This window comes from Pyrgilauda ruficollis, unplaced genomic scaffold (assembly GCF_017590135.1).
Source record: "Pyrgilauda ruficollis isolate IOZ18807 unplaced genomic scaffold, ASM1759013v1 scaffold96, whole genome shotgun sequence".
NCBI classification, from domain to species: Eukaryota; Metazoa; Chordata; class Aves; order Passeriformes; family Passeridae; genus Pyrgilauda; species Pyrgilauda ruficollis.
In genome coordinates, this window is record NW_024531710.1 from 2,049,733 (window position 1) to 2,077,578 (window position 27,846).

Genomic DNA, 27,846 nt, shown 5'->3' on the forward strand with positions numbered 1-27,846 from the left:
CAAGGAACTTGCTTGAGGTATAAATCATAAAATCCCATCATTTGGAAATGGCCAGTAACAATAGTGTCCTTTCTAAGTGAATTAATGTCAAAAAGAAGACAACAAATACTGCAACTCTGAACAATATATTTTATCTATACAATTACAAATTCCAAGAGAATGGACTAAATGGCAGCATGCACTGACATTTCAAACATAGACATCAAGGTTTATATTCCAGCACAGTTCAAATGTGAAAGCAGGGCTCAACTTCAAGGCTGTCTGGTGTCCCTCATGCAATCTGCCTGTCACCCAACACTCCTCAAGCACTATTAGGGTTTCTGAGACAGCTAACTGTCTGTCTGTCAATGCTGTGCCCTTCCTCAGACAGCTCTGGGGTTAAACATTTTGCTTACAGACAGCAGTTACATGGGTTTGTATTATTTGAGCCTTACATTCAGGTCCTCTCACTGGGCCCCACTGCCAGCAGAGCCCCCAACACCTACAGCCTACCAAACTGGGGAGTTGGTGAGACCCCACAAGATGGCCATATGACCCAGACTGATTTTAGTTACTGCAGATAGTGAGGTAATTGCTTCTTTTGGATCCAACTGACACTCTTTGCTTTCTGTTTACAGTATGCAAGGGGCTCCATAGTCTGTTTTTTATGGCCATTTATCTGTATGTTTACTAAAAGGTTTTTTAAAGAAATGCAGTATCAGCATCTCCTCCAACCTTTGACACATCACAAGAGAATCACAGAATGAAGTAGGCTGGAAAAGACCTTTGAGATCATCAAGTCCAACCTATGACCTAATACCTCCTCATCAACTAAACCACGGCACTGATTGCCACATCCATTCTTTTTTTAAACACATCCAGGGATGGATGGGGAGATGATTTCATTGCCCAGTCACTCTTTCAGTGAAGAATTTTCCTCTAACATCTAGCCTAAACTTCTCTTGGTGCAGCTTAAGACTGTGCCCTCTCGTCCTGTCAGTGGCTGCCTAGGAGAAGAGTTTGACCCCCACCTGACTACAACCACCTTTCAGGTAGCTATAGAGAGTGATAAGGTCACCCCTGAGCCTCCTTTTTTCCAGGCTAAACAACCCCTGTTCCCTAAGTCATTCCTCACAGGACTTGTGTTCCAAGTCCCTCACCAGCCTTGTTGCCCTCCTCTGGATGTGCTCAAGCATCTCAACATCCTTCCTGAACTGAGGGGCCCAGGCCTGGACACGGCACTCAAGCTTTTGTTACCCATGCTGACAGTCAGCATTAGTGTACATGCACTTCAGCTGGGATGCTGATTTAATCCCTGACTCTGGCTTACCACCCTTGGGCTTGTTTCTGGAGAGCCCAGTTGCATCCCCTTCCCACTTCAAACCTAGTTTAAAGCCCTCTCAATGAGTTGAGCCAATTCGTGGGCTAGAAACCTTTTGCCCTTGACAGAGATGGAGCCCATCTAGCTCCAGCAGACCAGGTGTCATAAAAGTTGCCCCATGATCAAAGAATCCAAAAGTCTGGTGATGGCATCCGACCTTAAGCCACTTGTTGATAATGCAGGTTCTCCTGTTCCTTTCATCATTTGTCCCTGCAGCTGAAGGCACTGAGCAGAACACCACCTGTGCTCCTGCCCCACTGACCAACTGACCCAGAGCCCTGAAGTCCCTTTTAATTACCCTGGTCCTCTTCTTCTCAATCTTGTCACTGCCAGCCTGGAGCATTAGCAGGGGATAGAAATCAGAGGGCTGAATCAGCCCACAGAGTCTCTCAGTAATACCCTGTCCCCAGGCCTCAGGGAGGCAGCAGACCTCCCTGTGGGATGGGTCCGGTCGACATACGGGGCTCTGTGTTACACTGAGAAGGAAGTCACCTACTACCACTCCCCTTCTTTTGTTTTTAATGCTAGAAGTAGTAATCTGTCTGATGGATGAAGTGTAATTGGGAGGCTCTCCAGGCAGATTATTTTCTTCTGTGTCATCTGGCCCTCTGGATCCAGGGCTTCATACCTATTCTGAAGTGGCACCTAGGTAGGTGATGGGGGTTGGGAGGAATTTTCATAACCTCCCCAAGGAGGAACCCATTTCCACTCTCCTTCATCCATCAGGTGTCCTCCTCCTGCCTGATGGTGGGAGGCATGGAAGTCCTCTGATTCCTGGTAGGCTTCTCTCAAGGATGGAATGGTGAAACTCCACCAGTCTATTTCCCTTTCACTTTCTCTAATGTTTCTCAGGCTTTCTACTTCCTCCATAAGTTCAGCCACCAGACAGAGGAGATCATTCACCTGATCACACCACAGGCAGGAGTGTTTTGCAACTTCCCATGGTGCTAGTGACAAGCTCAAACACTCCTTGCAGGAATGGGTCTGGACAGATGGGGGTTCTTCTTGAGGGCTTCTGTTTGGGTTGGTGCAATTTTACTAGCTATAGCTTTTGATTGTGTGGAGACCATTGCTGAAAAAAACCCAAAACCAACCAATGAACCAATGAACCAACCAACCAACTAAACCAAAATAAAAAGCCTACTATCTTTTTATTAAAAGCCTCCTACTAGGAGGATGACTGCAACCCTGCCTGCGTGAACTGCAGTGCAAGCTGCCATGCCATGCCCTCAAAGATATGCCATGCTCTCAAAGATGTGCCACGCCCTCAAAGACATGCTACACCCTCAAAGATATGCCATGCCCTGGGTCACAACACTCCCTAGAGCTGCCTTTGAATCAAAACCCCAAGGGCTGCAAGAAGCTCCACCCAGCACCTGAATGGCTGGTGAGAGGACCTTGCTTTCTGTTTTATTACAGCTTCATTTCTGAGGTTAAACACATCAGGAAGAGGGAGTGATTGTGGTCAGTCAAATGCTCACAGAATTTGCAAGTGAAAACTCCAAATGTACTCTCTAATGAGAATGCCTTGTCTCACCCATTTGCCTTGAACTTGTCCTGTATGCTTTCCATTATCACATCAGTCTTTGCGTTACTTCTGCCTTGGCAAAACACCACCAAGGTTACAGAACAGTGCAAGTTAAAGACTGACAAACCCACACTGCAGAATTTCAGCCTGACCTTTGACACTCATGGTGCAAATCTACTACTTCTCAAGAGCCAACGTCATCCATGAAAATGCTGCTCTGTCTTTGCCTTGCCTGGTGTGGAAATGAAAACCGACTGCTAGCAACCTAAAATTTCTTAAAGCCAGAATAAAATGCAATCCCTATGTAGTTTTTTTCCTCTCTGTCAGGGAACTTTTTTTCTCTTTTTCCATGGCTTATATTTTGCAAGCAAAGAGCTTTTGCTCCAGCCAGCCTTGAAAGCACAAGCCCTGCCTGGAATTCCTCCCATAAGTGTGAAGCCAAAATGCCTTCTGCTATAGCAGGAGCTAGGGGAGGAGAGGTACAGATTATGAATATGCAAAAATGGTCTGAGGGGGATTCTAAGAATCAGAGCATACTTCACCATGGTGAATGTTTCAAGAACACTGGTGGAAAAGATGAAGGAAGGAGATAAGAAAACAGAGTTTGGCAGACAGCTCAGTCCATACACTCCTACACAACATGGTCTTTTTGTAGAGCAGGTAATTTTCAGCTCTTGATACCAACCTTAGCAGCTTGTCAGACAGGCTGCCAGCTATGTGAAGGCTGATGACAAAACCACTTATTCTACAGAAACCTACAAAATGGTGTTTCCAAATTTCCACCAGGTTAGGAAGGTCCTGCATGCAGCAACAGCTTTGTGCTGACAGCCCTCATGCTGAACACACTCATTATGCTTTTTGTACCCATTTGGTAGACAGTGTCCCTCTGCTTTGGGCCATGGCACTAGTGAAGTCATGTTAAAAACATTTTCACTATAGCTTACACTCTCTAACTCTTGATTACATCTGTCTGAACCAAAACAAGCAGAATTACAATCTAGGTTTACAAAATGCTAACAAGAAGTATAAGAGGAAGTGTTCTCAACCACAACTGCTTTCTAAAAGGCTACAGGACATTAATTAGTTGGTGCTCCTCCTTGCAGACTCCCTCTACCTAGACTGGGAGGACTGGGCTGTGGATGAAGAGCAGCAATAGACCAGAACCATGCTTTACAGCAGGGCCCTGCCTGGGACCTAGGCAGAAGTGAGCCATGCTGCAGTTAACTTTCCCTTGTCAACTTCATAAATGGCAGGGAAAAATAAGCACATCTAATAACATTGAGCAATTACACAGTAGCTGATAAATAAAGATGTTGAAAATAAAGTTTGACCAATCAGTACTAATACATGATAAAGCTGTTACTGATATAGAGCAGTTAATAACAATTATAAATAATGTACTCAAATAAAACTAATGGTCTCTTCAATCCCACCTTGTGCTTCTCCACTGTCCTCACTTTAAGAGCTTATTCCTCAATCACTGACAGAAAAGGACTATAACTTATACCCTGTGCTCCTCTTTATCCCTCTCCATACATGTCCTGAATAATACCAGGTTCTGGGACTATTGCTTCATGAATTTTCAGTCCTCCCTACTTCATGTGTCCTCCTGGTTCCAAGAGCATTCAGCTAAAAAAAAAAAAAAAATCTGTTCCTGACAAGCTGGACGGTTTTTGTGGGAAGTGTCCGTGGTCCCTTTGAGTTATTACCAGTTCCACACAGAGCCTCACTTCTCCTCCCTTCCCTCCAGTCCTCACAGTGGGCCATTATGCTAGATCAGACTGATCCAAAAATGGGAGCTGAGGGAGACTCTGAAACAGGCTAGAAACTCTACTGTGGTACAGCCTATAGGAGCACAGATTATTAAAGCATTTTTGTCTCTGCCAAATAACTTCTCAAGTTCCATGTTTAAATTCCCTAAGTGCTGGAATCTTCCCTGTGAGGACTTCACTAAAACTGAGGTAATGAAGGATATGATCAGTCTTCTGAGGGTGTTCTGACATACAGGCAGGTCTGATTACATCATTTGTTTTGGGTTGAGTCTCAGGAGCTTTATAAAAAGCAGTCCTAAAGGCAAGGAGAGAGAAAAGGGGAGAGGAGGGCAATAACTCATTAGCAGAAGCTCTGTATATGTGCATTCTGCTATTTGCCACATGACTACAAGGGAATTTCTTCAGAGTGCAAAGAAAGCCGTGACCTGCTGGAATATTATAAGTCTTTCCTTGAGATGTCAGCCAAGAGCTTCAGTATAGTCACAGTGGCTACTGTGCTTATTTTCTTCCTAAAGATACAGACCTCAATGCAAGCGGCGTTGAATGGTAAAGTCTTTCAGCTTTCTATTTTATTGTCTCTTGTACCTTAAGGCAGCCATTTATGTAGAAAAATGGCATCCTTTCATTATTACTATTCCATCATGCTCAAAGCTGTATATTGTCGCAGTCTGCCATTGTTTGCAGTTAGTATCCTTATTTCAATTTCTCAGAATAGCTATTCTGACTTATACAGGGAAGAGAAATTTGTCCTCTGATTTAGTGGCATTGCAGACTTCTTGCATGCTCAGTATGCTTTGATTTGTGATTTTTATTTCTCATAAAATGAAACGGAGACTGGCCCTTTCAGAGCTAGTGTAAGCATCACACCTTTCCCTCTGCCTGTTTATTTTTAAACCAGAGAGAAAAAAATCAATCTCTGTAAAGCACCCTACACATGACACCAGAGGTCATTCTCATATATTGGAAACAAGACTAGTTTCAGGAGGTTGGCACTCCTCTCTCCCTTTTTAGGAGTGAGTGTTAATCTATTCAAGCTGATTATAATAAATTTTCATTTTTTCAAACTAATTATAATCTACCTGGTGTTATTATAGGATATGAGGGGAATTGTTCTGAAGTTTTGTGTTATTCAGCACATATATTAAAGGGATAAAAATCCAGGAGGTTCAAATATAATCCAGAGCTGTTGGTTCATGGAGAGCTCTGTCAGGACAAACATTTTACCAGGTTTTTTGCATAAGCAGCAAAAGGTATGGAATTCAAACTTTTAAGGTCATCTTCTTATTTTGTGCATATGTCCTCCGAAAAAATACCTATCGTCTATAGCAGAATCTCCCACCTGAAGGAGAGAGGTTCCTAGAAACCACAGAACAACAGAACAACAGAATAAATAAAGCTTGATGCTTTACATGTGGTTTCTGTGACCATACAGAAAGTTTGGAATTGAAAGGATTTGTTGAAAAGACACGTTTTATGATACATCCTGAAGGGAATTCTGGAGAGTGCCTGTCTCAGACTTAACTGGAACCTGGTCCCAAGAAATGGCAAGAGCTACAGTATCTGCCTATCTCAGACACCTTTCCAAGTAGATTATCATACCTACAACCATTCACACTTTCCTAGCTGTCAAGTGACACTGGAAATGTATTTTTTCCCTGGCTGTTGATCAGTCAAATGCAGGTACACTGGCTCTAGGAACCTCCTCTGCCATGCATGGGCACGTAAGTGTGTAACTAATCAATACTCATCCCAACATGATCAAAGAGCCAGGAGAGTGTTCACAGACATAAAGCCATTGAATATGCACATCTAGATGTGAATCCTCCAATTTGACACCATGTGACAGTCTGCCTGACTCTCATTTCATTACCAGGCAGAAAAAAAGCAACTGTGGGAATCCTTAAAATCAGAGGGTTTTGGGAAAGCTGCAAAAGACAGGCCTCAGAGACAGCAGAACTGCGATTAGAGCAAATAAGATTTGTCAGCAGAAAAGTTATATAAGAAGTAGAAAGTAAGGACAAATAGAACAATGGTTTGTGTATTAACACTTGGATAGAATAACTCCCTAAGCTACAGAAAAATATATCTAGTGAGATATTAGGAAGTTCTAAGCTTAATAATGGAGCTCTGTGCATTGTACCTTAAGGCTTACAAGCAGGTATTGTAAATAAGCATCGAAATAAGCAAGCATTGTTTTAACCGAAGGCATGTGTGCTTACAGTGATTGGTTAGAACTACTGTCAATATGCTTTTGCTTTGAGTGATTGGTTAAAAAATATTAAAGTAAGTTGTAACATTAAGTTCTTTGTCTGCTGCTGGGGATGTGAGCTGCTGGCATCTTCCCATTGTCATAACCATGTAATGAGACTGATGCTGGAAAATAAACAGCTTGAGACTCCTTCCCCAGCAGTCCCGTCCCTTTCATGGGTCGTACATAGACCCCTGGCTGGCAATAAAAACCTTGCTCAGGGTCTGAGGTTGGCAGCTCTCTGTGTTCATTCAGACAAAATCAAGAAGTTTCTGCCATCTGGTCATTGATTCATCTCCTGATCCAAGATGAAATTACTATAAATGTGCCTCAGCCCTACCTACAGCAGCTCTATGGCTATGCTCACCATAAAGTCATAAGGGTAGCAAACTGCAGATCATCAAAATGCTCACAGGTTTAGGAATACTTCACTTGGCAAAAGACTTGAAGCTTTCACTTACTTTTGTGTCAAGTGGCATAACTGACCAAAATATTGTAAATGCTTAAAAGTGATTGTTTTAAGGATGCCGTAGATTATAAAAATCATCACTTTGACATCTCATACACATTTTAATGGTCAATAAGAGCAGGAATACAGTAGATATTGTATTTCTCTAGTATTTCTTCAAATCCTGATCAAATAAGGACATTTCTAAAACCTACTGCCAGTCGTTTCTATCTTTATGTAAGTTTTGTCTACAGAATGACCAAAGGATACAAGCAACCCCCAAAAACCCCAGTAAGAGAGAAGATAATCCCCTGCAGAGAGAAGGCAAGAAAGGCAAGAAGAGAATGAGGTTTCTCATCCTGAAATCTTAAACATGAATTCTTCTATGAGAGGAACCTGAGGACTTGAGTCAGGATGATTACACAGACCTTGTTTTGAAAATTCCAATGTAAAAGAACAAGGCACACTGGCCCTAACAAAGTGAAAGCAGAGAGTTTCATGTTCCCACCACATACCAATACAAATAGCTACATGCAGTTGGTTTGCACAACCCATCAAATTAATCCCAAACATTTCACACAACATTCTTAGGGAAGAGCTGCATCTGTGATCACACTTGAGAGCAAAAGAAATGCTGCCAAGAACCGTGTATTGAGCAGACAAATGCATGTAATGATAAATATTTGCCTGCATGCATACAGACACACTCACAGGCACACTGAATATTTGCAAGATTTGTATTTCAGGACTGTTTTCTAAGCAGGAATAAAATTAAATTTTCAGAGAGTAAATATCAGCATTAGCCTGATAACCCAAACTGTTCAGGTCTGTCAAGATGAGTACATCTAACTAGGCAGCAAGCTGAGTGATTTTAAGTAGGTTTCAGGACCAGGAAAAAAAAATTAAAAAGAGTATTTCGTTAAGTCAAGACATTTCCAAAAACATGAAGAGATACCATCTCAAGTTCAGTTCCTTAAGCAGTGGATGAGTATTGTTCATTTTAACACTCACTCACCCTCTTTGGGATTCTCTGAGTTATATGGGTTCATGTGTCATACTCCCTTTTTACAAAGTCCATCTATTCATTTCTGTCCATCACTTCTCAGTGTAGCACTGATGTTTTTCAAACTCTTCAACAAGGCATAGGGGGACTCATTGTAGTTACACTTCACTTATATTCCTTAGCTTTCTAACTAGAGAAAAATCCTAGGGGTGTACCTACAGTCTGTGGCTATTCCAATTTTATAAAAAAGTACTGAGAGCAGTCTTGCCCCAAGACTTAATTGACCACAAGAAATTCACCCCTATGGGCAGGATCACATGGATAATTATAGTTACAATTTGAGTGAGAAAGGTTCATAAAATATCAGAAAGTTTGAAAGTATCTCTGCTTTTCTATGTTTTGCTCAACAGCTGCGACTAGAATGATAGACAAAAGTATTGCAACATTCAATGCATGGGTTTAAGTAGCAATTTGTTTCTTTACAGAATAAGATCAATTTCAAATACTCACAGTAATATTTCCTTTTTCTTTAAACAGCGTCAAAATGGTCTTATATTGGTAAGTACTAATTCAAACATACAAAGTTATGGCTTTCTTCCGTGCTTTAAAGACAACTGGCCAAATGTATTCTAGTGAGTACTTACTGGGGTCACAATCTTTACCCAGGTTTGAATCTGGTCAATTTTCTTGAAATCTGTTATTCTTCCACCAGGTTTCATATCTAGGTGACTGAGAATCAGTTACTGAATTCTAAATTTCCTTGTGGAATGACAAGAATTTCAGCAGACTAAAGCTGGCCCTACAACTGCAGATGGTCCCCGAAGCCCTCTGTTTCCTCAGCTGTCACATTCCAGCCTATACTGCAAAGAGAAATCTCTCCCTACCCAAACGAGTCTTCTTTTTCAAGTAGAATCAGAGTTCAGTAAGTCACCTGTATTCTGTTACTGGAGGCTCAGGTCCCCAAAGATCCCAGCAATGACAAAGCAGAATAAATCACCTTTAGGAAAGCAGTGTTAATTTGTAACTAATCCTTTTAGTCATCTACTAACTGAGAAGGACCTGGTGGCTGCTCAGTAAAGAATTATCTAGTGTTTTTCTTTTAATAGATCAAATCCTCTAGCCAGGTATTTCCTCATTCAGAGTAACATTTTACATGCCAAATACCCACACAGAAGTAGGCAGCATGGAGAATCTCAGAAAAAAATGCTTGTTCTTAAGCTTTTGGTTCTGCTCCAAGTCAACACAAAGAACCTCTGAGACTGAACTTGCTGCTAGGAACTCCTCCTTTTGGCTGTGCTCCATTTTACCTGACTGGCTCCATGTAAGCAGGAGAACTGCCGGCTGCATGTCTATCTGCCAGTGTCCACACACAGACCTCACATTCCCAGTAGTGAAAAAGCTTGACACGGCTTTAACAAAAGCCTGGGTTTACCACTTTGACAGCAGCCATCAGATAAATCTAACCCTGCTGGGTAGTAAAGAAAACAAGACTTTTTTTACTACTACGAAAGCAGAAGTTTTGCCCTCCTTTCTTGTTTAAATTAGTTACTTCTCCCTTCCTAGGAATTTGGGTACCAGTGTTGATTTCAAAGTATGTTATTCTCAGTGTTCAACTTCGTCAATTCCTGTTAAGCTCTTCCACACTGCAGTCTGATTTTGACATTCTAAATGTAAGGAGGATAAAGAGAAGGTTCACAAAACATTATCTTTTTCTTTCAGCTATAGATTTTGAAACATATCTAGAAAAACATATAAAAGCAAATATATAAAAGTAACTTCAAAAAACTGATGTAGCAACTGAATTTGTACAGAATATACAGAAAAGCAGAGGTAGAGCACTGATCCCTACAGAGAAAAACAGCTATTAGAGACACTGTGCTAAGCCAGGAAAGAGTCCCTCCATACTCTTCTACTGATCCTTATGCATTCTAAATCTTCCACTGTTTGTTTACCTTTGCTCCTGAAACACTCTGCAGTGCCTCTCACTGAAATTCAGTCAATAGGAATGGAAAGGAAATCAAGCCATTATAACCACAGTGCAGACTGATGTCAAGATGAGGGTCAAGGTACAAGATGAAGGGTGGAGAAGAAATCTGAGTGCTCATTGTCAGAGATTTCTATTTGTTGAGTATTTTACATATTTTACAATATGTAAAACTGAACGTTGACGCAGTGTTATTATCTCAGGCCATAGTGACAAAGCAAGATGACACCGCATGTGATCAGGCCTTATCTATTCAGCACAGGCTTTCCAAAGACATGAGAGTTCACCTTGTCTATAACGGAAACTACTGCATTAGATACATCAAATATAAAGGCTAAACCTCTCCTGTTTTCTTCTTCCTTAGCCAAACTACAGCAATGCTATTTCTTCCTGTTTTCACTACCCTTGTATGTAGACCAAGAAAAAGTGCCTGGAGGAAACACCACAGAGCAGTGAGGCCTGAGTTCTCCACCCCTGGTGACAGGCTTGCTTTGTGCCCTCTGAAATGTAGCTCCACCTTCTGTAAGATGGACAAAGTAGATCAAGTGTATCGTAAGGAAAGCATTTTCAGTTAAAGAGCTGAAAGAGTGGTTCCAACGCCCCACAGCTCAGGACAGCATATGCACGCAGATTTTGGCAATCCTGCTGTTTGGCTGTGAAGTGCAGGCTGAAGTCTTCTACCCCAGAAAAAAGCCAGTAGAAGTGGATGTTAGGCTTCAATTCTTTGGATTCTGGCTCTTTTTCTGTACTGTAAGTGGACTGGAATGAATTCAAGAGAACCAGAATCATCCTTTCAGAGTGGACAAGCAGCTACAATGGAGAAAACTAGCTTTGCAGACAAATTTAAGGTAATAGTGCCAACAGAATTATTAACACACTTTAGCAGTAATAGTGCCAACAGAATTATTAATGTACTTTAGCACGTGAAGAGACAACTTCATGCCGTAATGCAGGCACAAGAACTATTGGTGATAGACATCAGGCTAATTGTACTTGAAAACACTTTTATTCTGCTGCTGCCAAATACTCCAATTCAGTGGGGTGCTGAGAACCTGTGCTAAGACCCTTCCACTTCCCCTTCAGAAATGCCAGCTTTAGTGAACACGCTAGAACATGCCCCAGATTTCTCAATGCAGTAACAGTGACAGCTACAGCCCTTGGCAATTCCTCTGTCTCACAAGCTTCCCTCTGGACACACGTGTGGAAGATACGCACATATTGGCTCTGTGTGCACAGAATGGTATTTACTGAGCATTGAGCAAAATGGAAACCACATGGTTGTGTCACCATGGCAGGGAGCCTGGGCTCAGCCTTCACCACCACCTCAGCCCTGGGCAAACAGTAGCTTTACAGCTTCCAGCTGGCAGAAAACAGGGAAAAGTGCTCTGCTTGGCTACAAAAATACCACAGGCATTCCCTGCCATGTTACTGATGCAATGTATTTTACTACATGACTTCAGATCAAGAGAACTTGCATAGACTGTGAGAAGCTGGAGCAACATGAATATTAATTGGTCATCAGAGCAACAGTCTATTGGTACCACTGGTGCCTCATAGAGCTGTTTTCTCCTTATCTTAAATGGGCCAATGTATATATCCTGGGAGGAGACACCACTGTTCATGAAGGAACATCTGTCCTGCATTGCCCAGCAGCACCAGTGTTGTTGGGGCTGGCTGGAAAGCACAAAACTGTCAAAGGAAATGTTACGATGGACACATGCAGTCTTGGTGCTGAGGGTGTTTTGCTCAGCTCACTGGGTAGTGGGCAGCCAGACAATGCAGAAAATTATTCCTGCTCTATTTACAGACATCTTTTATTAAATAGCTGTGAGGGCACAGTCAGGCTCCAAAGCAATCCACAAGCTGGATTTGAGCAGCCTGAGTTTGCACCCCCTAGGGCAGGGAGTGCTCTTGGCAGCACTGGGAGCAGGGGTAGCAGGAAGGATCTGACTTCCACTGGCACCAGCAGCTCCTTACCTTAATATGCTCACTCCAACAGCTGAATTAGAGTATTGAGGGGGTAGAACAGGCCCATGGCACTGTTAGTGCTCTGCTGACACAGTCCTGGTGGGATCCTCATAGCAGCAATCACTTCTGAAATGCCCGGGTCACAAATGTGTCACACAAAAAGGAAATTAACTTTGAAGATAATTTTGCAATACTTCTTCTGTTAATATCTTTTGGGACTTGTAGCACAGGCCAATCTTACATGCACAAGCTGTTCTTTATTCAGTAGTGATCAGACAAAGCCTTTATAAACACAATGTGATTTCCACTGAATTTTCTGAGTGTACTGGCACAGAAAAAGGAAAATCTGGTTCACAATCAATCATACATTTTCAGCAGACCTAACTGAGAAATGCCTTCCAGCTGTGTGGTTTATCTACCTTGTAAAATCTCAATTTTACATATGCAAAACTAAGCTGCAGTGAGCTCAGCTCTTTGAGACAGGAGTTTTGAGGCACTGAAATTAGAAAGACCATGTGACAAAAGACAGAACTTCTATAAAAACTGGGTTTGTACCAAAAAAGAGGTCTTTGATGTTTTGTTTTTTTTTTTTTTTTTTTTTTTTTTTTTTTTTAATTGAGCAGGAATGAGAATCAAGCAAAATTTTCCATAGCTTAAAGGCCTGTGAGTGGAGTTGCAGATTTATGTCAAGAAAAGGGTCAAGGTACATAAAGACTGCGATAGCTGCATCATTTTAAAGAAAAGACAAAAGCTTTCCTTCTGAACTGGCAACATAGGTGTTAAGTTCCCATATTCTCTTGCCAGCTCTCCTAGACATTTAAGTCACCCAAACAGTACTGAAAAATGATTGGTACTTCATGACTCCCTGGCTGGGACTAGACTTCTATTTTATACATCAATCACCTACTTAATTATCAAGTCTCCAAAGCTGTGATATGTAACATATTAAAATCTTCTTGCAAACTCATTACCTTATCAAACCTTTTAAAATTATTGAAGTCTTTTTACAACAAAGGCTTCTCACCAATTTTCTGACATTGCTGTAATCTTAGTTCCTTGAAAAGTGTTAAATTTCAGTCTCATTGTTTTGCACAGTAAGCTTGAACCTAAGAAACTGTCATTTCTTGATATATCCTAATGAGTATTTTCCTGGGAAATATTCTTCAGTATGTATTCCACAGTATGGAATTTATGCTCTTCTGGATGTATTTGTTATTTGCAAAAAATAGGAGGAGAGGCTTCTATAATGTCAGCATAACACTTATTAGCTTTTTAAAATCATTTCAGCAATTTTAAGATAGTATCACAAGGATGTAAGAAGAAAGAAATTGATGTGATTGTCAGTGAACTGGAGTGAAAAATTTAAGTTACAGCAACAGCAAAACCTATTTATACTGAAAAGCACTGATTGAGTCTGAGTATCCAAACCTGCTAACCCTATGTCTTGAATACTCTTAAACAGCTTTACCAAGACAGTAAGTCTGTCTTTAAGCACCAGGACTGATCTTGTTGATTCTGTCATATGTACTATGTTTAAGAAAGATTCACCGTCACTATCCATTTACTTGGCAATTGTCTTTCATGTAAATAAGGTGAACTGCTAATAGTATCCTCCTGCCTGTTAATTTCCTTCAGAAAATACCTAACTGGCTTTGCCACTGATGACCTGATCCTCAAAGAAGCCACTGGGAATATTATAGTTTTGGAAAAGAAGCCTTCTAATCAAAGACTCAAGGGACTCAATAGTTTAAGAGAAGTGAGAAATTATATCCTCTATATTATAAGTACTTCAATGAGGAAAAAAAGTATGGGAACAGCAGGCTCACAGTGAAAAGCAAGCTGACAAAGAGAGTAATTATCCATTGGGCACTAATGAAGTATCTTTTATCTGCAATGCTTAAAGGAAGAGTAGATGTTTATTCCCTTCTGAAAAAAAGACCTCACTGAAGTAGAAATTTATCCAGGGAGACCCAGTGTCCTGTGTTACACAGATCAGACTGGGTGATAGGTGATCCCCAAGGACCTTCCTGCTTTGGAAAGAATCATGAATGTTCAGAGACAAGGAAAAACAAAAGTTGCAAGTACCTCTTCTGGTATTTAAATCCAAATCATCTAATCTTACTGTGTGTAAACAGCTGCTAGCTGTTAACACGCAATTAAAGCAAAGGCACCATTAAAATTCTCTTGATATTATCTATTCTTTGTAGATCTTACCTTGGGCAAAAGGCTGTGATGAAGAAAAGTTTCACCAGAGTTTGAGCAAGTTATTGCAGGTCAAATTACCATAACACCTTCGATTTTTGCAAGTCAGCTTTTCACAGTAGGTTATGAAATCCCGTTAGATAGTGCCATACAGTTTGTGTAGTAAGGAAAAGTCTGAGGGTCTGATATCATCAGACCTGTCTCTAGGTCACAACACCCTCAGAAAAAAAGATCACATCCTTCATTACCTCCATTTTAATGAGGTCCTTTTTTAAAAAGGCTTCTTTTCCAAATTTTTTGTGAAGGCTGACACAGGAGAATTTCTGTGTTAACTACATAGTGAAGGTTTGACAAATGTGTCTCTGTTAATTCACACAGGTCCTGATGGAGAGAAGGCCTGGCCAAAGAAATACCCATTTTGTGGAGGAGTATTCCAATCACCAATTGATTTCCACAAAGCTATTCTCCAGTATGATTCTAATCTCTTGCCTTTAGAATTCATAGGCTACAATGTGCCCTCCACTGACCAGTTTACATTGATCAATAATGGACATTCAGGTAAGGGAGCTCACAGACAGCAAGGAATGGTAAAAGAAAGAGCTGCAGGAACTCACTCTTTTTTTTTACTTCATGGGTGGACTCCTTTGATTATTAGATTAAATTAAGCTGCTAATCAGATGAGAAAGCCTTCACATCAGCATACATACATCTAAAGAACAGGCTAGAGAAATCTGGGAAAGTACTAAGTACAAATGGATTCCCAGTAAGTAAAATTTTAATTTAAGAAATTTAAAATAAACTCTAGGCATGTCAGAATTAATGCCCAAGGTTTTCTTATTACTTTGGTTGAGGTGTGCTGAAACAGAAACAGACTTTGTGATTCTGCGAAAAAGGGATAACTGATAACATATGAGCAATGGGTGTCTTCAGTTCATCAAAGCAGCTCAACTGAATGACGTGAAGGTATGGGGAAGAGGGAAAAAAATGTAGGAGCACCATTCTGTTCTTTTGACTAGAGAAAGAAACCTGAGATAGAAACGTCTTTAGCATAAGGTAAGATAGACAGTGATACATAGTGATAGGTAAGAAGACAGAAAAATAATTACAAACAGGTGTACAAACAGGTCCTCCCCACAGCAGCACCAAATCAGTGTCAGTACAGGAGGTAAAGGCAGAGATGATGCTGTCTCATAAAGGTCTCCTATAATAACATAATATACAATACCAGTGAGTCAGCCCCACCATTTTTCATTCCTTCCTGAAACACTTGAAGACTAGAAATAAGAATAGTTATAAAGCCCTCCTTCTTTGTATCCTCCTTTATTGCAGAAGTATCAAAATAACCTGCATTATAAAATGGCCTCACCTGCTTGGTTATGAATTGACCAACATGCAAAAATCGCTTTTTTTATCATTTTTTTCAGTGAAGTTGACCTGCTTAATTGAACATCATAAGCCCATTCTTCAGTAAGGGCCAGCCTCTTGGGACAGACTCCTGGTTTTCCTCTTGATCAATTTCTCCTTTAAAACAGGTTGCTTCAGTCTAGGAATGGCTGGAACATCCTTTCCTTGTGAGCATTCATTTCCTAAAAGTCCTTCTCAGTCCTGAGTGAAAGACTGGACTGTCACAGTTGAATGCACCAGGCTGATGTGATAGGCAGAGAAGGAAATATTGTCATTGTGTACTTGAAGGGTGCCAGAGTGCAGAAGGAGCCAAAAGAACAGCACTGAGAGCCTGTCCCTCCCAAAACAGTCACACAGGTAAAAACAAATTCTTTGGAGAACCTAAGTCACTACCACTGTCAGATCTCACCTCTAAAATATGAAGTTTGATTATTTCCTAAAGAAAGTCGAGACAAAAGTATAACCCCTTCAGGAAAATGGGAATATAGTAGAGTTCAAAAAAAAAAACCCCTTTTCAGCAGGAGGCTAAAAATACAGAGGGTCACAGCTGTTACTTCGCTACAGTTTTGAGCCTTGTTTCCCCTGAAAAACATGTCCAGGTCAGTCCAAAACCAAACTGTATTCACTCTGGAAAATAATACAGATAAATTGCAAAACAATCAATCTTCCTAATCGATCTTCCATAGCTTCCTAAAGCAATGGCTTATGTTCTTGACATAGGCCATTGCTTTAGGAAGTACCAAATGCTGCAAGTGAACAACTGAGAAGTTTCTGAGGGGTTGAGAATTACTGCTATAATTTCTACACAAAAAACTCCCCAACAAGGCAGCCTGCCTTCCCCACCCAAGAACCTTAGTGAGGAGAAGGGAGGGTCATGCCTACAAAAGTCTCCTTCCAGCAGGTCAAGAGAGGAGACACTTGATCTTAAGGCCTAGGGTTATCTTGCTGCTCAACATCAATGTTCTGGATTTTGGGAGCAGCAAGGAAAGGGAGGAATTTATTTGGTTTTATCCTGTGTCCCTAAAAGAAGATTAAGAGGCAGCAGAGTTCAATATAACAGGAGATATAGATTACCATGAGAAATAGTAATTTATTAAGCCATTTTCAACCATTGTAAGGGGATTGAAAGAAGATACATGAGACTAAATTTTGCTTTGACATATCAATAATTGTCTCTTCAATGTCTGAGACAAATTCACATTCTTCAAAGATTTCCACTAGCAACAACTGTCACATTAAATTCATGTATTTAGGAAAATAGAAATGGGTATGTTCTAAATGTTCTAAATCCTGATCTACCAAGAAAGACTTAAAGAGAACAGAAGTGTTCATTTCCTACCATGGACTGAGATGGATTTGAGTCAAGAATCTGCTTTTTTCATGCTCCATATATAATATACTTAGACTTGGTATTTCTATTTGTCCTGTTCCTGAGAGCTGTGGTATCATTTGTTCCTATCTGGTTTTGATCTGCTTACAGTGAAAATGTATCTGTCACCTGCTATGTCCCTCAGAAACCTCCCATTTGAATACACTGCATCTCAGCTTCACCTGCACTGGGGAAACCGAAACAAGTCCGAAGGCTCCGAGCACACCATCAGTGGGAAGCATTTTGCAGCAGAGGTAATGCAGGCCAGCCCAGATCGGGGGAAGCAAAGAAGATTGGGTAGGTTCTATTGTTTCAAAGTGGAATCTCTGTCTTGGGTAAATGACGGTAAAAGGCTGTGAGGTTCTAAGCCAAGTATTTATGATCTGGGGATATACAAAAAAAAAAAAAAAAAAAGGGGGGGGGAAAAAAAAAAAAAAAAAAAAAAAAAAAAAAAGGGTTGTGCACAACAACAACAACAACAACAACAAAAGGATTCGGATGTACTAAGTCAGGGAGCTGGAGTTTAGATTCTAAACTCAGAACTGGCACCAGGTCACCTGAGGTAACTTTTAGCTGTACCACAGTGCTGCTCTGTTTATCTTTTCTCACCTTCTTCTGTACAGTGACTGTGGTAGTCTGTTATTTCACAGGTTGTTTTTCTGTAGTAGGTTTTAAATATTCCTTGTTATAAGTTAATGGTTCATTCCATGTACCCTATTTGGCGTCCCTGATGGTTCAGTCGTGGGTTGTCCACCCCAAGATTTTCCCAAGTGTATGTCAATCCACCACCTATCAAAGATAGCACACCCTTTTTGTTCTGGAATGTTCCCTGTCCTTCATCTGTTCCCTGAAGCAAGATTGGATTGCAAGGTTTGCTCCTTCCCCTTGTTGGCCTCTATTGGACAGCCCTCACCATGCACTCCTCCCTAATGCCTTCCTATTGGTAAAAATTGTCTCCTCCCCTTATTCCCTCCCCTCCCTAAAAGCAGTTTTTTGCCCTCAGTTATTGTCACTTGTCACTGACTCCTCTGGGGAAATGAACCTTTCTTGGAACTCTTAAGTGATTCCTCTCGGTTCCTTAGCCTCGGCCCCTCGTATTGGATTGCTGCTGTGTCACCCACGCCACAGCCATGTGCTGCAGGGAGCTGTGAGCCCCTGTATGCAGCACCACCCAGGAAGGTCTCCGCAGAGATCCAGGGGCAGCCTCTCCTGTGACTGCCCATTGGTCTCAGGCAGTGAGCTGGCCGAAGAACATACTCCCTGTGGCTGCAGCCCGCACTTACAAGTGACAAACTGTTTATCTTTTCTAATTTGTAAATTATTTGGGTTTGGGAATAGATTTTGATAAACAGCACCAATCAAATATTTACCTCAAAATTATTAAGAAAAAGAAATTAGCCAGAATCATTTGCTTGCATAACAGCACTTTAGGCATCCACTTCTTCTCTCGTTATGTTTAACACTGGGGTTTGCATTCCAAATATTGGAATGCTAAGGTATTATTTTTTCAGAAAAATTTACTAGCACTCCAGTCAAGATGCCTCGAAGCTGAAGTCATGAATCCTCTTTCTCCCCTTATCATGGTGGGGGGTGTGGGCTGTGTGTAACTCAGCTACAGCAGGGCTGCGAGTCCCAGGACCTTCTGCCTTTCTCTAAAAAGATCTTACCACTGCATCCAGAAGTCACTGAAGAACCCTCCTGCATTGTCCTATCTTGAGGTGGCTGCATGGTCCTTTCTAACTGTGAAACATAAATGTGAGTGTGACCCAGCTGCTATTGTAACAAAGTATCTCCTCCTTTGTAGCTGCATATTGTGCATTACAACTCTCAGAAATACCCAGATATAACAGCAGCAATGGACAAAGCAGATGGACTGGCTGTTTTGGCTGTTCTCCTTGAGGTAGGATGCAGGATCTTTATTTTCTGTTTGTTTAGAATATGCTTTCAATCATTCAGTTATGAGAGACCTTTAATGTACCAAACTACCTACATTACTATTGTTGTTGTTATTATTATTATTATTATTATTATTATTATTATTATTATTATTATTATTATTGTTATATGCAGTGGCTGAATAAAGGATTTTTCTTTCCTCTTTCACAAAAAAATAAAAAGAGTCAGATTCTGGCAGCACATACCAAACCAGGAGCAAATGCCACAAAATGAGGAATTCTGAGTATTTCCTCATGTTTTTTAGTAAATTAACTTCAGCTATGTTAAATCCATTTTTGTATTCATTTACAAACTAATGACTGCTAGTGTTTATCAGACACGAGGCAACAGTGAATTTCAAGCTCATTCACTCAAAGCTGCCTACTGCAGCATGAAGCAGTTTGAACACAGCAGAGAGGCACAGGCAGGCACAACCCTGCCTTTGACCACTGTATGTAATTAGGATTTAACCACAGTCTTCTCCCTGCTAACTTCCCAGATTCTTTGAGAAGATTACAGAAAATGAGTACGTTCAGTGACATTTTAAGATGTCAGGACAACTTTCCAATTTTTCTCTCTTAAGTCCCACATATGAAGATAATAATGGTCTTAAACAAAAAGAAAAAAAATCAATAGCTTGTACGTATATAATTCTCAGTAAGATAACTGCAAAGATAATTTTTAAATGTGTGGATTTTCTGCAGTATAACAAAGCAAACCCACAAGCTTCCACATTTCCATCAAAAAGTAAAATGTTCCAGTTAGCAAAAAAGGCTTGCATTGATATTACCCAAGCTTACTTCCTAGCACTTCTAAGATTCTGACAGTAATTGTGTTAACTTTTAGTTCATTTGGAAGTTGTAGTTGTGAAAAGTGTCAGAGTATTGTTACACTAGGATTCTGGTTATTTCTAAGCAATGGTATTTGAAAATCAATTTGTTGAACAACATAGATTAGGTCTTGGAAATCCTTTCAGACAGCTGGTGGGTATTACAGTTAATGTAAGGACACCAGTTTACTATGTCCGGTTGTCAGAGGAGTTGCTCAGCACCAGCTCTGAAGAATTAACAAAAAAGGCATTGATTATTAGACTGAAAAGCTACTGGTAGCAGCTGAAAAACAGTCTTGTGTGATAGATGAGTCTTGTCAGTAGAGTTGTAGGCCTGTGGCCCTGTGGTACCCAAGAGTCTCTTTCTTTACCTCCCTGGACTGTGAGAAACAGCAGAATAAAAATGTTTGTGGGTGGAAAAATGTGGCTTTGATTGGAAACCAGGAGATGATCTGAGAAGCCTGAGCTTCTCAGCATCTGAGAACTTCTGCCTGCAACGCTCTCAGAGGAAAGGGCTTCTCATCATTTGCACAGCACTGAGCAGGCAAGGGCTAAAGGGTCAGTGCACACAAAAGGTCTGCACTGCAGTTGTAAAGGCAGCAATACAACACAGAAGCTATTATAGCCCTGGAGCAGGAATATTATCATGGCTTGAGGACAGAGGGAATGTTTTGAGTTATAAAATACTTATGCCATTCTAGGACATTAATATCTGGACAGTGGAAGCCCTTGCCTTAGGACAGGCCAGAAACACAGACTCATATTCAGACTAGTGATTTGCAGCTGTTGATAATATGATCATTGCAGATTGGATCCTTCAGCCCATCCTATGAAAAGATCTTCAGGCACTTCCGGAATGTGAAATACAAGGGTGAGTGGCTAAGTCAGATTGAGAATGGCTGAGAGTATCAGGTGTCACCCTGAGAGGGATTGAACTGGCTGAAGAAACAGTCCAGAGATCCCATGCAAATCTGTCACAGACTGTGAAAGGCTTCCAAATGCAGTGCATCCCTGGGAAGAGTGTATGGGTAGCATGCCCCCTGTGATTCTGACTGGGCCTTATTTGGTCCATATGGTGTTTTTTAATTAATATTGCCACAGTTTATCTTAGAGGACTCTGATTTGGTGTCTCAGACAAGATTTGTAGATAGGAAACTTAAAAAGCTGTAGTCCTTATTAAACTGGGATTTAGCCTCTGCTAAAAGGTATTTTTCTTTTCCGAGTGATATGACATTGAAAATATCCTACTTTACTGAAAAACAAATTCACTTCACCTGTGTGGTCATGATGCAATATTTAACACAAACCCCCTTTTTTAGATCAGAAGGTCCTGGTCCCTGGTTTCAATATTCAAGAACTGCTTCCTGACAGACTGGATGAGTATTATCGCTACAAAGGATCCCTGACAACTCCTCCCTGCTACCCAAGCGTTCTCTGGACAGTTTTCCGACACCCTGTTAAAATTTCTCAAGAGCAGGCAAGTTCCAACAGAGCACATTTCCCTGACTAGTGTCTGCTGAACAACAGTAAATACATATTCTCATTTCCTGGATTTCTCTTATGTTCCTGTAAAACTGTACAGTGACCTTTGCTAAAATCCTTTAAGTGGGAAGAACAGTATAGAACTGACATAAATCAATATCCCATTCTGTTTGTTGTTAGCACATTCTCAGTTGGCCAGAACAAAGGACAGACAGCTGCACAGCAATTGGTACAGTATCAGCTTGAAAAAATCCCAGTCAAGTGAGATGAATTTTGATTTTCATTATGTACTTAGTCCCTGCTCTAAGTCTTTCCATGAGTTACCTGCAGATTATTGTTTGGGCTCCATGTCTGAACATTATTCACCAAGTATTTTCGTGCTACTTTGATCCTGATGGACTTGGGTGGGTTGGAAAGTTTCTAAAAAGCTTGTGTTGTGTTATTTATCCATCTTGACTACCCTAACTTTTCTCCCAGCTTATATTTTTTTTGTGCTTATCTTTAATAATTTATATATTGCTTATAATTAATTTCTTTTGCTCTTAGGTGGCCACTTACCTAGACTATAAACTCACAATCACTATCTTCTGATTCACCTAATCATAGAGACAGGGGAAAATATTATTAACAAAATCTCAGATCAAATTACTGCGAGCTCCTTGTTTTGACAATACATTCTCAGCTTCTGTCAGACCATGTCTCTACCAAAATAAAGAGCTTTTTTCAAAAAGTAGCCTTTAATACTACTTAGGAGTTAGACTGTGCCAGGGGGAGGGAGCATGCTGGAAAAGTCTACCATGTTTCCTCCCATCGAGTTTTCCTGGCAGACAATCTGATAGTAAGCAGTAGTTTTGTTAGGATGCAAACAAAATACAGGTATAGACTTGGAGATGTCACACTGTTTAAACATTATTCTGTATTTGGGTTCACAGGCCCCATGAAACTTAATGTATTAATGTATCCCCTTCCCTTTGACTACACCTTTTTCTTTTTTCCGAACACTCGGCAGTGATCACATGCTGGCACTGCTTTCTCTGTATTCCGTGAGCTGAACAGGTGCTTCCCTTTGTAGTTACTGGCACTGGAAACAGCCATGTACTGCACAGAGAGTGATGACCCAGAACCCCTGGAAATGGTTGATAACTTCAGAAATGTTCAGGACTTCCATGAAAGACTGGTTTTTATCTCCTTCCATGAAGGTGAGTTGTATGAATGCTTCTGTGCAAAGAAACGGTGCACAGTGATCTGTGTAAATGTGAAGTACTGGAATGGCAGTCCTGTTCGACTGTACCACAAAACACAGCTATCTCCCTGCAGTTCACTTTGTTGCCTTTTCTTCTCATATTGCATTGGTGCATGGGCAACTGTACAAGAATGAGGTATTCCCAGGGTAGGCAAGAATTTTTTTCCACAGTGGGTATCAGGGAAGCCCTGCAACCCTTCTGATCAAAGGCAAGGAGATAAAAAAAGGAAGACATGATTGGCCTTGCCATGCTTTGCAGAAGTATTTGCTGTCACTCTAAATACTAAACAGGTCCACAGCTGAGCTGTTTCAGCCAGTGGAAGTGCTTAAGATGGCCTTATCTCACCAGTGACATTTGCTGGTTCTCAGCAAGATCAGGCTTGATCTTATGCAGACCACACATTTGAAGTTGGGAGTCCCAACTTCAGGGACACTGTTTTGGGGAAATTACACAGAATCAGAAGAGGTCCTTGAGGAATTAAAACTTGGCAAATAAATATAATTCATAACACTGGATTGTATGATTCAGTATTACAAATTAAAAAAAAAAAAACAAACAAAACACCATTTTATGGGGAAGAACTTATTCAAAAACTTAACTCTGCAGTGTTACACAATGACAACACGTAAGTTTGGTGGGGGGCTTTGCACAAAAGTCTGCATCTGTGATGAGAAGCTAAGCTGTACCCCACAGAAAGGCCTTTCAGTATATTGTGCAAAATGTATTGTTCCAACTTCTTTGTTGTCCTGCAAACATATACTCTTAAGGATCTGTGAAGCTGGCATGTACACTCAAGGCAGATGATTTTAGGCAAGCCACTGCACTATTTGAAATTAAAAGATTTATAAAAGAAAAAGCAGACTTCACAAAAAAGATTAGCCAAGAAGTAAACTTTCAAATTAATAAAATGTGTTAGCACATAATTTCAACTTTGCCTCCCATTTTCTTCACTGTTTAGATGAAAAAACAGAAAACACGAGTTGTCTGTTTTGGACACAAAAGAAACAGCTCCCTGCATGCACACTGCAGTAGCTGTTCTTGCCATTCCCCTCTGCAGACAGACCCTTTCATAAAGTATCTCTTCTAATAGAAAGCTATAAAGAAGAAGAGTGAAAATTAGACATCAGCCAAAACAAATCCTGGGCAAAACATTTCTCTGAAATCAGAGATGATTTGGATTTGTCACCAAAAGTTGTCTGATCTCTTAAAATGAGAATTACACTAGAAGTTCTCTTGTTGCTGCATTCTAAACATAATACCTAAGAAGATTACAAGTTTACCAAATTATCAACAGTTCCTAACATCTCTGTGATTAATATACAAAGTGATACTAGTTGCACAAACAATATTTTGAGTAAATGAAAAGATGACTGAATAGTGAAGGAGAGATTACGTCAGCCTTTATTCTGCTTTTATGGATTGGCCAACCAGAAAAACGCCCTGCATGGCATTCTTAAATGACCGCAAAGAGGTTAAAGCTTTCTTCTCCAACCTCCAGTCTCAAACACTGGCTGCTGACTAGAGAGCTTCTTGGGTTCAGAATGGTTATTTTAATCACCTTCTTCAAATCACTGCTTAAGCCAGATTATGTGCAATGATTTCGACCAGCAGAATTTGCAATGCAGCCTCCATATTTCTGAGAGTAAGGCTTCCTCTGCAGGTCTTAAATTCCTGCACAAACGATCTGCAATAGCAATGCCACTGCAGAAATGCTTCCTGAAGTACCAGAAGTTCCAGGGTGAGCACCACCCTTGTGATTACAAGAGGTTCACCACAGAATCCTCAGCAATCCAACTTTTACATTTTCTACCCTCATCATCTATTTATCACAATTCACTACCTAGTGGGCTTGGCAAGGGTATGTTGTCAATTCCTAACAACACCTATAAGCCATTGATCTGCTGAGTCTGAATGGTCAGTGAGAAATGAGAAATGCAGTTTTCCATCTGCTTTTTAAACTGACCTCTCAGCATCTGACTATATTCCCTCTATAAATCATATTCAGTACTTAATAGTAGACGGTAGAGAGTTACCTGACACTATGCTTTTCATCTAGGAATCTCCAAACATTTCACAGAAATAGTGTAAGCATTATTATTTCCATTTATGGGGGAAAATCTGACCTAGACGTGACTCTCAAAATTGTTGCTGTGAACCAGAGCCAAACCAAATAATAACATTTGGTTCTCCCTCTGCTAAGCCACAATATCGGTTCCCATGCAGAGATAACACCAGACATAAAAGCATTTTCAATGTATCTTTAAAGCTGGCATGACTTAGCAGAGTTAAACTGTAGGGGTTATTGCCCATCCGGCTATTCATGCCCCAGAATTGGTCTCTGTGGCTATGAAAGACATTGCTCAGTGCTACTTTAATAGAAACCCCATTCAGTCTAAGTACATTAAGTTACAGAAGCTCATTGACTCTATCAGTGAACCATAGAAAAAATGTTCAACCCATTTCAAAAAGAGTATTCATTGCCCCTGTAATCTCACATTCCACTTACTGCAGCCACAAAAGCTCCCTCACAGGTGCAGCCCCTCACCTAAAGGGCAAAACAAGGAAAGACAGGAAAAAAAAAGCGCAAAATAAGGAAAAACGGCTGCTGTCAAAGCTCAGTGAAGTACACCTGGCTGCTGCAAGTGCCCAGCCTGATGCAGTCAGCTGCATCTCAAATAGGAACAGAGCACACCTGTTAAAAAGGGAAGGAGAGGCTATGCAGAGAGTCAAGGACTGAGCCAGGCAACCACTGTAATTTGTATAAGAAATCCTGTTGTGCACACCTAAGCCCCTGCCAAGCAGGTTTTCAGAGCAGCTTTTCTGCCTTATCACTGACAAGCCTGAACTGCCACCTTCCCCTGAGCACAGATACAAGATGGGGCCACTGGCCTGTGTTTTGTAGCAAAATTGAAAATGACTGAGGTGTTCAGTCATCCACATTTTTGATGCCAGTAATGAGCATCTAAATTCATGCTAACTATTTATAAGAACCACATTTCAAAAAGCCTCTAATCTTTAAGGATTACACAGCAAAACTCATGTGTGTTTGTAATCTATTTTGTCTATCAGCAATTTATTCCAATAAAATCCCCTTCATAGAAATGCAGCTGGAAATTACGATGTTTAAACCACCCAAGCTAAACAGGAACTCGTGTCTAGTTTTGATTAGGGTACCAGGCTGAAATACTATCTAACTAAATTATATAAGAAGATCCTCTCATCACACAGAAATGCTCCCTACCCTTTCCCTTCAAACTACAAGCTCTTTTTCTACAGTTATCTCTTTGGTGTTATATTTTTTTGTCCATTTGACACCCTTACTATGATAAAACTCACCTTTTGTTAAACAGCTCCTCTTCAATTCCATGGATTGCAAGCTTCTTCCATTCAGCTGGACTTCAAATTAATGGGTCAAATGCAATTGAACTCCACATTTTACATTTGTGTTTCATCAACAGCTGATTTAATAGGAGAAAATATTTAGACGGAGTGCATGAAACCTGTCAGTTTGACTCTGAAAGTGCTCTGATGTTTCTTAGTGTGAGAACTAATAATTTGAAAAAATATTTTAAAAAATGTGTAAATAAATTAAGAAAATGCAGTTAAGAAAAGGAAGCTCACCTCCAGGATCTTTGTGGAAGCCAAAATAAATAAAAAATACCTTAGTTGCCAAAAGTGTACATGAAGCTAACTAAGAAATATAGCATTATGATAATCCTTAAATCTTTATGCAAACAAGAGATCACTCAGTTTTTCATACCAATATCCTGTTTTTACCTTCTTTGATGCCTTTAAGCAATGTTCTCAACAGCAAAGAATATAATTCTTCAGCTGTCCACAGTCAGTAGTGTTCTCCGTGAGAGAACAAAAGGCATTGAGTTTAATGTCCTTGATTGCCTGGGTTTAATTCTTTGGGTTTGTTTATGAGCTCTAATTTATTATAGCATAAAATTCATACTCCTGCTATGACCTGCTGTACCAGGTCCTCCACATTGGCATTGTGACTTCAACATGTGTCTCATGTCACGGCACTGTGAACTGTGGAGCCAGCTGTGGGATTGAGACATTCCAGAGGACATCGGTGCAAAGTTGCCCATTCATAGTCACAAAGTGGTGTGACAAGGCTGTAGAAAGGCTGCAGATGCAGAATGCAAACATTGTGACAGACCACTCACCTTCTCCACTCAAGGCAATGGTGTTAACACTTGTGCATGTTTGCCCTCTATTTCTTAGGTTTTGTGGTATCTGTTGTGATAGCCTGCATTCTGGGAGTTCTCATCATTCTTGCAGTAGCATTCTGGCTACTGAAGAAGAAAAGGTAAGATGTCTGGCTATCATATCAGAAAAAAATTCAAAGCATATTTTTCCTCTGACACATAGAAGTGCTTGCGTGTCCAAAATTTTGCGCCTTTTTTATAGTGATAAAGTTTGATCATTTAGAAGACATGATCTCTTCCTACAAACTATGATTTGTTTTTATTACTGTAGAAATTATTTCCTTGTGTGATATGAGGCTGGGTCAATAAAAGACTTACCCAGTTTTTCTATTTCTCAAATGCCATTTGTTCTCTTGTTCTTTTTGCTACCACTGCTGCTCCTAATTGCTTCTTGGATCCTTCCCTGGATCAGTATGTGAAACAAGGAGAATGGGATTTTAGGAAAACCTCTCCCAAAGGTCACAACATTTTAGATGAAGAAATTTGTTCTGCCAAAAGATCATTAAGCCACTGTTTGCTGACAAAGCCAAATCTGGGAAAAAAATCTAAGATTACAAATTTTCCTACAGCCTGATTCTCTTTGCATTCAGCATTGACCTTGCATACAAAATGTGGTCTCCTGAAATATTTGAAACAATAAGCTACGTGACATTTGCACTAGTACAGAGAAAAATAATCCCATACATGCATAATGGACAACTTTTAGTAACTAATTGTACTTTTCCTTCATTGGCATTACAGTTATTTAATAAATTTGTTTTATTTTAGCTGCAAAAAGGGAGGTGGAGACAACAAAGGAGTCATCTACGAACCAGGCATATGCAAGGAGAAAGAAGACATCTCCAAAATTTGA

At 40.4% G+C, this 27,846-nt stretch overlaps 1 protein-coding gene across 1 annotated transcript; it reads left to right on the forward strand.

Annotated features, from left to right (window-relative positions):
* The first annotated feature begins 4,986 nt into the window (after positions 1 to 4,986).
* CA12 (carbonic anhydrase 12) lies at positions 4,987 to 27,846 on the forward strand. Its single transcript, XM_041489740.1, has 10 exons — positions 4,987 to 5,206; positions 8,897 to 8,917; positions 14,892 to 15,071; positions 17,398 to 17,540; positions 19,091 to 19,186; positions 20,858 to 20,921; positions 21,370 to 21,527; positions 22,605 to 22,731; positions 27,010 to 27,094; positions 27,762 to 27,846. Exons 1-10 carry the CDS (start codon positions 5,116 to 5,118, stop codon positions 27,844 to 27,846), a joined length of 1,050 nt encoding a protein of 349 aa, XP_041345674.1. The 5' UTR covers positions 4,987 to 5,115.

Excerpts from the sequence above, each read along its gene's own strand:
- CA12 (XM_041489740.1), top strand. The coding sequence starts at position 5,116 with ATGTCAGCCAAGAGCTTCAGTATAGTCACAGTGGCTACTGTGCTTATT. Across the intron at positions 22,732-27,009 it reads TTTTATCTCCTTCCATGAAG|GTTTTGTGGTATCTGTTGTG; the intron begins GTGAGTTGTATG and ends TCTATTTCTTAG. Across the intron at positions 27,095-27,761 it reads TGGCTACTGAAGAAGAAAAG|CTGCAAAAAGGGAGGTGGAG; the intron begins GTAAGATGTCTG and ends GTTTTATTTTAG.